General features: G+C 60.9%; 1 protein-coding gene across 7 annotated transcripts in view; it reads left to right on the top strand.

The window, feature by feature from the left end:
* Positions 1–4,386: 4,386 nt before the first annotated feature.
* The window catches only part of KNDC1 (kinase non-catalytic C-lobe domain containing 1), a 63,826-nt gene continuing 55,270 nt past the window's right edge, over positions 4,387–12,942 (top strand). For 3 of the 7 annotated variants that reach the window (XM_055353970.2, XM_055353971.2, XM_055353974.2), the window contains exons 1-3: positions 4,401–4,909; positions 11,736–11,934; positions 12,603–12,661. In XM_055353970.2, coding sequence (XP_055209945.2) covers positions 4,808–4,909; positions 11,736–11,934; positions 12,603–12,661 — 360 coding nt within the window. In that variant the 5' untranslated portion in view covers positions 4,401–4,807. Of the gene's footprint in view, positions 4,910–11,735; positions 11,935–12,602; positions 12,662–12,942 lie in introns of all 7 variants that reach the window. The other 4 variants (XM_055353976.2, XM_031007069.3, XM_055353977.2 and 1 more) reach the window with 3 other exon arrangements.

Below are 12,942 nucleotides of genomic sequence, written 5' to 3' on the forward strand. Positions count from 1 at the left end.
GCAAGGGTGGGCTCTGTGTGGAGACTTCTGTGGCTGTTGCAGAACTGACAGACCGATGGGAAAGGATAGAGTCTAGAAACAGACTCACACCCGGGCACACTCGACCCAGCAGAAGCCAGGCTGGCAAAACGGAGGGTGAAGGGCTCCTCCCCAACACCCGCCCCCGTGCCCGGCCATCGCCAGTGCGGGGAAAACAGGAACTTCATACATGCGTAACTAAGACCCGGCAACTCCACTCTAAAGATAGGCCCAACAGAAACACAGGCACCTGAAGAAAAGATGCCCCCGTAGCTTCATTCCTAAGGCCGCAAATGTAGAAGCCACCTGAGTGCCCACCAGCACAGAAAGAGAACCTCCACTGTGGGGCATTGACGTCGTTGGAAAGAGAACCTCCACTGTGGGGTATTGATGTGATTTAATACAATTCAGTAACAATAATCAATAAATTACTACTACCCATAACAACATGGTTGAATCTCAGAGACACTGAGGAAAAATGCACGCGCACACACACAAATACACACACATACACAAATACACACAAATACACAAATACACACACAAATACACACACAAATACACATACACATACACACAAATACACACACACAAATACACACACAAATACACACATAGACACAAATACACACACAAATACACACATACACAAATACACACAAATACACAAATACACACATACACAAATACACACACAAATACACATACACATACACACAAATACACACACACAAATACACACACAAATACACACATAGACACACAAATACACACATACACAAATACACACATACACAAATACACACAAATACACAAATACACACATACACAAATACACATACACATACACACAAATACACACACAAATACACATACACATACACACATAGACACAGAAATACACACACATACACAAATACACACACAAATACACACATACACAAATACACATACACATACACACAGACACACAAATACACATGCACATACACAGACACACAAATACACACAAATACACATACACACACAAATACAAATACACGAAAACACATACACACAAATATACATACACAGACACACAAATACACACACAAATACACACACATAGACAAATACACATACACACACAAATACACATACACAGACACACAAATACACACAGACACACAAATACACACACATCCACACAAATACACGTACACATACACACAGACACAGAAATACCCACACACACATATACACACATACACACACATATACACACAAATACACACACGCACAGAGGGACGGGGGTTCCGTCTGCTCCCAGCCGCATTGGTTCCCCCGTGGGGTGAGCCTGGCAGGACAGGGCCAGCCCAGCGCCCAGAGACAAAGTGAGGAGACCGTATTTCCGCCAGAGCCACAGGGCAGCTCCCCACAGAAGCCAGTCGTGGTCCACGGTTCCCGCGTGCCGGCTCCCAATCTCTAACATGAGCACCGCCATTTACTTCCACGTTTCCTTTTTTTCTTTACTAAATATCTGATTTATTAAAATTTACGTGTGTATTTGTTGCAAAGCGTGTTGAGGAGTCAACAGAAACTCGGGCATAAAAATAATTCATCGTCAGATACAACCTGGGCAAAAACCAGATGGCTGTGATGCGTCTGAGGAAAAATGTCAGCACGAAGATCTCGGACTGTCAGAGAAGAATGTGTTTGCGAATTCTTTAAACGACTGACAGTAGGTATCAAAACCATTTTGGCATTTAGCTTCCTAGATACATTTACAGGAGGGACTAACAATTTTATTTCAAAATGTGAGTATTTACATCACACCAGAAATGACATTATTTGCCATCATTTACATGTCTGGATTTTTTAAGAAACCTAGATGTTGACGTCAACATGTGTGAGTGGTTTGGCAGCTTTTCAAAATTGTTTTAAGGAAAACGAGAGCCAAGGCCCTGAAGACCCCTGCTCCACCTGCCTCAGCACGCAGCCCAGTCCAGCTGAGCGCCAACTGCGGGAGACCAAGTGAGAAGGACAAGGCCGATCCTGACAGCGTCCGGGTGTGACAAGGGCCCGGTAACCCCCTCGGAGCAAGGTCTCAGGAGAAGCATCTGGGAGTCCTACCCTGGGCCCCTCATGGAGGAGGGAGGGTGGGCAGGGCCTGGGCAGGGAGGGAGAAACCAGGTTCCTCGCTCCAGCCAGGAGCCACAGTTCAGGCTGTTGCCTCCAGCAGAGGGGAACGTCTGGTGGGAAAGGGCAGTGGGGTGGGGCAGAGGATGGGTAGAGGCCATGGAAGAGTTGGAAGAGGACGAAAGTGCCACCAAGTCATGGCCCTGGACCACGGACCTGATCGTGCAGCCGGGAAGCCCCTCAGAATTCCGACACCACCACAAGCATCCTCGGGAGGAAGCTGTGCCAGCACATGCTGGGCACACAGGGCTGGCACCGAGAGGCAGGAGGGCTTGATGAGGAGGCCGTTCCTTGTGGCTCACGGAGGGCTCTTGGCCGTTTCCGCGTGGCACCCAGAAGCTGCTCACCAGCTCTAGAAGACGTGGTGCGATGAATCCAGACCCTGGAGGAACTGCGCCCTCGTCCAACATAACTGAGGCGCCAGGACACGGGACCAACACCGCACCCTCCACTTGGGTCAAAGCTTTATCACTGCAGGCGAGTGTGCGGGCGCCCGGGACAACTCGCAAAACGTCTGGAAGTTCCCACCACTCCCCAGAACAACAGAGACCAAAGCCCACAAATCTTTAAAGGAAAGCAGCAGGTGCGTAAAAGAAAGAGCCTGCGGCCCCTGCCCGAGGCCCCTCCCCACGCGCCCACGTGCCCACGCGCCCACGTGCCCACGCGCCCACGTGCCCACGTGCCCAGCCCTGAGCAGCAGCAGCGCTGAGTGACCCAGGTGTAGGAAATGCCTGCTGAGGGGTTTTAGGCCGCAACAGCCGAAGCTGACACGGCCGCCTCCAGGAGCCTGTGAGTTCTGCATTTTACCAATCGCATGCACGTCTTTCCAGGAGTGCTTGCCCTATGGCTGCCCCCCAAATTATGGGGTTACCTTTGCCCCCTATTCAGTGTCTATATCCTCACCCCAAGCCCGTGAGGTGATCTGGGCACTCGGTGACAAAGTCCTGTGCTTGTGGGGTCCCTGGTGCCTTCCCTTTGGGGTCATGTCAGCCCGGCGTTCCCCCGGAGGCACAAGTCTGGGTGGCAGCTGAGAGGCATCAGGGGCACATCCAGACCTGACAAAGGAGGCGGCCCCAGCCCTGCAGCAGAGGGCCCAGGAGCCCAGGGGCTCAGCTCCAATGTCCAGGTCTGAGCACCAGGGTGCAGTGGGATCAGGCTCCTGGAACAGAGTCTGCCTGCCACTTCCGCCTCCTTCCAAGACAGGGACTGGGGCGCTGCAGGCCCTGTGGGGCCCACAGAGAGAGAGCTCAGGGACAGCTGGCTGAGGCCACACTCTGTGAGACTCCTCCTCTCCAGCTCCAGCCCACTCCACCTTGGCTTGCTGCCCAAGCTTCCAAACACCCAAGGATGGGGGAGGCTGCACCTGACTGCTGACTCAGTGGACCAGGGTGGGCCCCAGGGTGGGCATTTTCAATAAGGTGGGGCTGCCTGGCTGGACGCAGGGAGTCTGCCCAGCACCTGCCCCACTCCCAGCCTCGGGCTTCAGTGCCCACCTGGCTCCCGGGGAGCTGAGCCCCTGAACTCCCTGCCAGGCCAGAGTGACAGCCCGGGTGACCGACCAGGGGACAGAGTGCTGGGAATTCACGTCCCTGAGCACACTGCACCCTCCCACTCTGTGGTCAAAAGCCCTGCTGCTCCTTCAAGCCAGGAGCATGGATTAAGTACCTACTGTGTGCCTGGCCAGCCACACGGAGGGAGAGCTGACAGCCTGGCCCTGAAGCCGCCCTCTCTCCTGTGGGAGTTCTGGGGGCGGCTGGGGAAGGTGAGATTCTCCTCCACCCTCCCTGCCTCTTGGCCGAGCTTGGGGCTATCTTGGCTCTTCTGACCGCGGCACTACCGTGGGCCGGGGTCACCCTGGCGCTGAAGAAAGCCCCGGGGGGGGCTTTGGGGCAGGAAGAGGTCAAGAGCCCCAGGACCCCCCAGGGTCCCCCAGGACCGGGGAGGGTCGGGTGCCCAGTGGGTCTCTCCGACGCCTCCAGGTGGGGATGAGGCAGCGTTATTGCCCCACCCCCAACACCCCCGGGCCTCCGAAAGACCCTCGCTCAGGAGAGACCCCGGCCCAGCGACCGCCCCGCCCCCTCCCGGGCCCCGCCCCCCACCCCAGGCCCCGCCCCCGCCCCCACCCCAGGCCCCGCCCGGCCCTGCCCAACGCCGCAGCAGAGGCCACCCCGGGACTGCGGCAGCCCCGCCCGGCGGCAGTTGGGGTGGGACGGGGGCGGCGGGAGCCGGCGAGGGGGGTCGGCCCGTCCGAGCTTTCCTGGGCGCCGGCTCCGCCCCTCGACCCTTGGGGCCCAGGTGGGGCGCAGACCCCGTGGCTCCCCGCGGAGGCCACACGCCTGGCTCCGCCCCCGGTGCCTCCCCCAGGAAGGAGCGACGTCCCCTAGGCGCCGGGTCCGGACAGCGCCGCGCAGCCCCCGCGCTCCCCGCGCCCCCCGGGCCCCCCGGGCCCGCCCCGTATCCCTGACCGCGTCCCCTGGAGACACTGCGGCAGCGGCAGGCGGGCGGGGGCGGGCGAGGGCCGGGCGCGTCTCCATGGAGCCAGGGCGCGCGTAGCCGAGCCCAGCCCAGCCCAGCCGGAGGCCCCGGGGGCGGTGCGCGGCGCGGCCGCAGGATGCAGGCCATGGACCCGGCCGCGGCGGATCTCTACGAGGAGGACGGCAAAGACCTGGACTTCTACGACTTCGAGCCGCTGCCCACCCTCCCCGAGGACGAGGTGAGCCCCCGGCCCCACTGGGGGGCCCCTTCCGCCGCCGAGGGGTCCGCGGAGAGCGCCCGGGGGGAAGACCCGGGAGGGGCTGTGAGCTCCCGCTTCCCCAGGCGCTCTCCTTGGCCGAGGGGTTCCCACCGCCGTTCTCAGCCCCCGCGTTAGGATTTTCACCCGGAGGGGACAGCACCCCCGAATGCGCATGGGACGGCGGCGGGTGGGCAGCCCCTGCAGAAGTTGGTGCGCGGTGGCTCCTGGTGAAAACCCTGGCGGGACAGTGTGGGGGCAGCAAGGAGGACGGAGGGGGGTCTGCTTACTCCCTGCCGGGCCCCAGGAGGCCAGCGGGGTGCAGAGCAGCAGAGTCCAATCAGGCGCCGCTCAGGAGCTGGGGGATGAGGTCCCCGGAGCTGAGGTTCAGGAGCGGGGGGTGGGGGGAGCGCTGGATGACTGCCTCCCCGAGACTGAGAGCTGCTTCCTGCTCTCTGGTTCTCCGGGCCTTCACCCAAGACCCCCCTACCCCGCAAGGTGCAGAGGGGCTCTGCCTGCCATCTGCATACCCTGGCGCTTCTGCTCATGAACCGCCCACCCTACAGCACCGGCTGCCCAGACCCCACCTTGGCTGGGTCTGACCCTGTAGCTCAGCTCTGGCTTGGCTGGGATGGAGTGGACAAGCCAGGCCCGGAAGCATGAGAGGTGGCCCCCAGGGGATACAGCAGCTCCCAAAGAGACCCTCATTCTCCGGGGATCCGAGATCTGCCAAACCTCCAACAGGCAAGAGCCCAGACGCTGGGCGCTTGTGTCTCCGGGTGACAGCGTCGTCACCTGCAGCCATTAGTGGGATGTTGTGGCGCCCTCTCTTTAAAGCCGGCCAAGCAAGCCTGGAGCAGGGAATCCCGGCTGCAGCAGCCCCGGGCCTGACCACCTCGCAGTCCCCACCTGCTGCCCCAGGGGAGTGGGCTCTGAAGGGACCGGGAGTTTCTGCTGTGGAAGCACCGTCCTTCTGGGAAGGTTCAGCCCCAGGAGGCCCTCGGCCCAGCCACCTAGAAACGGCTGAGGCTGTGCGGGGGTTGGCGCTGCCCCCGCCCCCACCATGGCCTGGATTCGGTGCAGTTGAAGGCTGCAGAGAGGAGCAGCCAGGGGAGTCAATAAAGCTTCCAAGATCACCGCAGCTCTGACCGAGAGGGAGGGGCAGCCCGCAGCCTTCAGAAACGCCCCAGGACACATCCCAGGGTATCTGTTAGTAGGCCGCCTCCTCATCACTCTGGGAGGCCGCCCTGAGGACGCAGCTCTTCCCACAGCTCCTTCGTGCATCAGAGGCCTGAGCCTTGAGGGCCTCCCCGCGCCGCACACGGAGGCAGCAGCCGGTGCCACGCACACAACACGCCGCGCCAGGCGCGAGCCCACTTGGAGCCACAGGCTGTCTTTCTGCACACTCCCCACCCCCGCTCCCCACCCCCACACACACACCAGTGTCCTCCGGCCGGCCGGACATCTCCTGGCCGGCACGGTGCTGGGGCGGGGGGCTCCATCCTGTGACGGCCACCAAGGCCTCCAGGTGAACTGTCATCCCACCGAGTTTGCAGCGTGCAGTGGGAACGTTCAGGTGGGCCCTTCGCAGACACTCCTGGAAAGCATCGGGTGGTCCCTGGCCCAACCCTGTGCCCAGTACTGAGCCCAACACACCCCGTGTCTCAGAACTCCCCTGGCGTTCAGACTCTGCTTCCCGCACGTGTTTGGCTTGGAAGGTTCTGAAATCTCCATCGGGGCAAGTGGCTGCACCTGACTTGCATCGGAAAACCGTCCTGGGTGAGGTGAGGGCACGGTGAGGCTGCATCATCATCCCAGAATGCCGGAAGGCCAAGGGTGCAGGGCGTCTGCCGGGAAAGCATGGTGGCGCCAGGCCCAGGACATACGCAGGCTTCGTAAGATGTAGGAACTCACTCATTCTACAGCTAATTATAATGGCTGGCTCCAAGATGGGGTCAAGAAATAGACCCCTATGGACACCCACCAGAGCCCCTGGAATGTCCCTCCCTTGACATGGTCCCAAAGAAAATCCAAATGGCTGCTGAACATGTGAAAAGATGTTTGCTCATTGCAATCAGGAAAATGCAAAATACACCCCCACGAATGCCTTCCCAAGACCGCCAGGCTGGCAAGAACTGAAGAGCGGACAGTGGCGTGTGCTGGCAAGGACGGCGCAGCAGCTCTCCCTCGCGCCAGTGGGAGGACAAATGGAGCAGCCTCTTTGGAAAACAGCCCAGCATTCGCTGGTGAAGTAGAAGGCACCAGTGCCCTGTGTCCCAGCAACTTCACTATGGTGTGGGCCCCAGGGACACGTGGCCGTGCGTGTGTGAGAACACTCTCAGCTGGAACCTACCAGAGCATCAGCAAGTGGGCCAGCAGGTCCTGGAGGAAGTGACCAGGTTGGATCCCTGGCCACCTGCAGGCGGCACCACTGGGTCAGTACAGGCAAAGAACCACCAGTACACGATAGACAGGGAGATGTTCTGTGGGGGCGATGCAAGGAGGGCTTCCTGGAGGAGTTGTCCTGCCCAGGATTCCCATGAGATTTCAGTCACTGTGGATGGGAGTATGGGATCTGAGGCAGAACAGTGCAATCCAGGCAGAACAGCGGCTGCAGAAGAGGCACACAGGCCAGGCGGCCGGAGTCGATGGATGGGCAATGCTGGCTGCCCCATGGGAATTCAGATGAGACGAAGAGGGTGCACCGGTTTGGGTGCCAGAGCAGGACGTGTCCCGGGTCCCTGAGAGGCAGGCAGCACTATCATCCCTCCCAGAGTTCAGCAAGTGCCTCCCAGAACCTCCTGTGTGCCGGTGTCAGGCTGGGCTCAGAATCTGAGGCTGGACAGGATGCAGTTGCTCCCTGGAGGGGCACACAGCTGGGGGCTCCCAGTCAAGAAGAGGATGTCCCCGCTGCAGGGTCCATATGACATCTATGCCAGGATGAGCTCAGAGCAGAAGGCACCTCGGGAGCAGAGGTGGTTTTGTGGTGGGGGCCTGGCAGTGTGGAGAGAGCTGTCAGGAGGCCTGGGGATTGGCAGCCAGTGCTCCCAGCAGTGATTGGAGTTTTGTATTAGTCCTGTTAGAATCCCATGGCTGAAAAAAATCAGCTGGTCATAAGACAGTGTATTTCAAATGTGCCACATGATCTAGGCGTCCCTGTGTAACCCTGGCTCGAAGTCTGCCTGGCAGTGTGGCGGGGGGCGTGGGAGCTTTCTGAATGCACAGGGCCTCTAATGGGGACCTGCCATGAGATAAGGGTCCTCGGTGGGAAGCATGCCCTGCCCTCTGAGACCCAGGGACTGGCTGATGTGCTGCTGCCCTGGAGAGCAGCCCAGTCCCGGGGGTTCATGTCCACCTGCCTTCCCAAATCCCTCCTCCCACTTGGGTTGGGGGTGGAGTTCATGTCCACCTGCCTTCCCGAATCCCTCCTCCCACCTGGGGTGGGGGTGGAGTTCGTGGCCACCTGCCTTCCCAAATCCCTCCTCCCACCTGGGTTGGGGGTGGGGTTCGTGTCCACCTGCCTTCCCGAATCCCTCCTCCCACCTGGGATGGGGGTGGAGTTTGTGGCCACACAATTGCAAAGTGGGGACCAGTCTTTCCTGTCCTGCAAGGAACAGGTCTTAGGTGGTCCCTGCTCTCAGACCTACCCCATGGCTCACCCAGGCACGCCCTGCTAGGGATGGTAAGGGGCAGGGTGGGTGGTCGGTGGGCTGGGCTAGGTCATGAAGAACCCTCTGGGCCTGCCCAAGAGGCTGGGTCTGTGCCGGCAGACGGAGTCACTGAAAGCTGGCCAGCCACAAGGTCAGACTGTATTGGCAGGGGCAGGAGAGGCTGAAGTGTGGAAAGTCACGAGGCGCCAGCCTGCCGTGGGGCCCTCGTGGGTGCTGGGCAGACAGGTGCGCAGGAGGCGGCGCTGGGCAGACAGACAGGCGTCGGCCAGCTGAGGCCGGCGTTGCTATTCACAGCACGTCACCTCCTTCCCAAGTGTCTGCCACAGCCCATTAAACTCCTGTCGAGGCCACCTCGGCAGCCCCGCAGCCCGGCTGGGCGTATTTTACTTGAGCACGAAGCTTCCTAGCCCAGCTGTGGACTTGAACCTACCTGGTAGCAAGGCTGAGAGCCCCGGGGTCTCCAAGGGCCCCTTCTGGAGGTGACTGCAGGACGCCCACATAGCTCCCGACCTCGAGGGTGGTCATGGGAGTGTCTGCTGGGATGCGGCAGGGGGAGCCCACGGACATGGGATCCCCAGGCTGCTGAGTGCTGCCTGTGTCTCTCCCAGTCGTCGCGTCCTGTCCTGGCCTCTTAGGCCTGTCTGACCCCCGCCCCGCTCACCCAGCCAGTGTGGATTCGGGCAAGGGGGAGCTAATTCCTCTCACCTGTGCCAGAGCAGGGTGGAGGCTGCAGGTCCCAGAGGGCAGGTGACCTGGGGCCCAGAGTTCAGGCCTGGGAGCCCTCAGCACATGACAAGACCCCCTGGGTGGCCGGGCTCAGGACCCTGTGTGAGCGGAAGCCCACCCTCTGGACAGCCCCAGAGAGGCTGAGACCATCCTGTCCCTGAGGGGAGGCTTCAGCCACAGACCCCATGGAATTCACCGCTAAAGTCATCCAGAGAATCTCCGACGGAATTCAGACACGCCCACCTCTCATGGGTGCTGGGGCTCCTGGTGTCCGGCTTCCCTGAGGGGAGGAGGGGGCTGCCCCTCACCAGGCGTCTCCCCTCCGGGTCTGAGCAGGAGGGCGTGCTGTGTGCGAGTGGTGGCCCTGCTGGCACGGCTGACCTGGGCTCCCTTCCCAGGTCCACGTGTCTCGATACCATTGTGAGAGCTGGCGGCAGGCGCCTGACCTGTGAGTGACAGCCAGAGGCACCCCAGCACCCCACAGGGGGACGGGGACCGGCTCAGACGCGCCTCATGCTGAATCCCTTCCTCCTAAGCAGCACAACCTACGGGGTCCTCAGACCTATTTACCGCTTAGTGCACGTCTGTGCCCGTGTTCGCAGGCACGTGTGCGTGGGCATGTTGCGCTGTGTGCATGCGTGTGCCAGTGCACAGGAGTGTGTACATATGTGTGCGCCTGTGTGTGCAGGTGCATGGGTGTGTGCATGTGTTTGTGTGTACACAGTGCCCAGGTGCCTCTTTAACCAGCCTCACAGGCGTCGCTGGGAGCTTCGGGCTCTCTGGAGTCCTGAGGAGTCCTGGGCAGTGCTAAGAGGGCGGCAGGCTTGAGCCCAAATCAAACACCTTTGATCAATCACGGACCACAGGAATGGGGCAGGGAGATTCCCGCCATAGAAAGAGCTGGAAGGGCCTGGGAAATGATGTCATCAAGCCCCTCCCTGGACCGCAAGAAGGAGATGGACGGGATGTGCCAGGACCCCATGAACAGACGCAGACCCAGCCCCATGGCCAGGCCCCACCGGGCGCCCATGCCCTGATCCCGTCGTTTGTTGGCCTCCTGCTTTGGTTTGAGCCCTTCATCCCTTTCCTGTGCCTGGGGGGCCTCTTGCAATGCCAGCCGCTGGGGCAGGGTAGGGGGACCGGAGGCAGGAGGTGCCTCTCAGGACGTCAGCCCAGTGGCTCCAGTACCGCCCTGTGCACTCCAGTACCGCCCAGTGGCCAGAGCTGCCCTGTGCACTGGGGGAGGGGGGGCCAGCGATGGGGGAGAAGGGGCCTCTGCCTCCTCCTCACCTGCCCCACCCACAGTGTCCAGGCTGCAGCCCCCGGCCACCCCCTCCTACCTGCACATGGGGTGCCCCGGCCGGGGAGCAGCACACCCAAGAGGGCCTTCAGCTCCATACTCGGGTGCGTGCGAGTGTGGATTGTGCAGCCTTGTGTGTTCCTGTGAGGGTGTGTGCACCAAGTGTGGGAATGGGGGTGTGCGTGTCTGAGTGTGCGTGCATGTGGTCAGTGTTAGGCATGTGTGCGGTGGCATGTAGTATGTGTGTGAGTGTGAGGGGTGTGTGTGTATGAGGATGTGTGTTCTCATTGCATGAGTGTGTGTATGTGAAGCGGATGGAACTGTGAGTGTGCACACGCCTTGCACCAGCGTCCGAGTGTTACTCTGTAAGCGTGCCCTGTGTTGGCATGTGTCGATGTGGGATGCATGTATGGGGATGCGTGTGTCTGTGTGAGGGTGAGCACGTGTGCTAGGTGGGTATGTTTGTGCATGTGCATGGGGGGGGTGTGGGTGTTGGTGGCAACCATCGTGATCACAGCTGAGCCCTCACGCAGTCCAGGAGCCCACTCGGATTTGGAGGTGAGCCCACATGGGGGCGGCCGAGCCACGTGGAGGGAACCGCCGTGACTGTGTCCTCCGTGTGAATTGCCTGGAACAAATGTTGGCAGCGCGTGTGGTTGTAAGTCGTGTGAGTGTGTCAGGATCACGCCCCGTTAGCTCTGCACGAGTCCACAGCTGGGGATGTCCACTCCGTCGCCTCGCTCATCTGTTGGCAGCCTCCACAGGCCAGTCCAGCCGTGAGCCTGCGGGGTCCGGGGTGCCCCACGGAGCAGGTGACCCAGCAGCTCTGGCCGAGCCTCCGGGAGGAAGGCCCCGTGCCCAGGCTCCAGGAGCCGACACCTGCTCTGGGCAGCACGCCGACGGTGCCACCAAATGTTCCGTGGCTCTGACGTCCAGGGAACAGCAGGACGATTCTTGAAACAAAATGAGACGTGGTCTAAAGCCCTTTCCCTGACCCACGCGTTGAAACGCTGCCACGAGTCGTCCGTTTCCCCAGGGAATCGTCTCGGTGGGGGTGCCGGGGCCTGGCTGGGGGTCCTGCTGAGCTCACGGCCAGGGCCTGTCTTGGCAGGAGAACGTGTCTCTGGCTGACATCCTCTCCCTGCGGGACCGTGGCCTCAGCGAGCAGGAAGCCTGGGCCGTGTGCCTGGAGTGCAGCCTGTCCATGCGGAGCGTGGCCCACGCCGCCATCTTCCAGAGCCTGTGCATCACGCCCGACACCCTGGCCTTCAACACCAGCGGGAACGTGTGTTTCATGGAGCAGCTCAGTGGTGAGGCGGCAGTGGCGGTGGCGGCGGGCACGCGGGGCGGAGGTGCCTTTCAGGGTGGATGTGAGCACTGGCTCTGCCGGAGCAGATGCTAGGAGCATGCCTGGACCCGGGTTTCCTGTGGAGACCTTCTTTTCCTCGGGAGGGACTCAGGCTGGAGAGTGGCCGAGGGTCCGTGGGGGTGCCTGCTGTGCCAGGGCAGTCACGCCTACCCTCAGACACCAGAGGGACACTCGGCCCGCCCCGAGCCCCCTCCGCTCAGGACTTCCCCTAAGGGCAGGCTGTGCGCCTCTTCTGTCTCCCCTGAGCCAGTCCTGCCTGCCCTGCCGTGAGTGGACGCAGGCCCGGGAGGGTGGGACACCCCTGCCTCAGTGGGTCAGCTGCTCCCATTGTGTGGCCCCTGCCCGGGAGCTGATTTTCCCTGGTGAATGTCTTCAGCTTCCTTCTTGAGAAAGCGGTAGAACCCTTCCCTCTTCCACTTTGGAACCCATTTCCCGTCATAACTGTTAAGGAGCTGATTTCCCTTTTTCATGGCCTAAAATGGTCTGGGGACGCCAGGTCTGCGGGGAGGGAACCTGGGGCAGCTCCCTCTCCAGGCCCTTCCCAGCTGGCGGGTTCAGGTTTGCAGGTGTGACCAGAAGCCTTCTCTCCTTCTCTCTCTCCTCCCCAAGACGACCCTGAGGGTGCCTTCGTTCCCCCCGAGTTCGACGTGACCGGGAACACCTTTGAGGTAAGTGCAGGTGGGGGTAATGCGCCACACCCCCCTTTTACCTCTATGGTGGCCTCTGCCATTAACTCAGAAATGCACCTGCCTTGGGGCGACCTCTGCAAATGGCCTCTGGCCGGGAGCGGAGCCGCTGCTGCCCGGTTCACTGGGCCATAGGGACCGCCTCTGGGGCACACCCGGCTTCGTCCCCTGCAGCATTCTCTGTGGGCAGCTCGGACTGTGGGTTCTGTGGGCAGCTCGGACTGTGGGTTCTCTGTGGGCAGCTCGGACTGTGGGCAGAGGCT

The sequence above is a fragment of the Gorilla gorilla genome, chromosome 8 (genome assembly GCF_029281585.2).
Source record: "Gorilla gorilla gorilla isolate KB3781 chromosome 8, NHGRI_mGorGor1-v2.1_pri, whole genome shotgun sequence".
Lineage (NCBI taxonomy): Eukaryota > Metazoa > Chordata > Mammalia > Primates > Hominidae > Gorilla > Gorilla gorilla.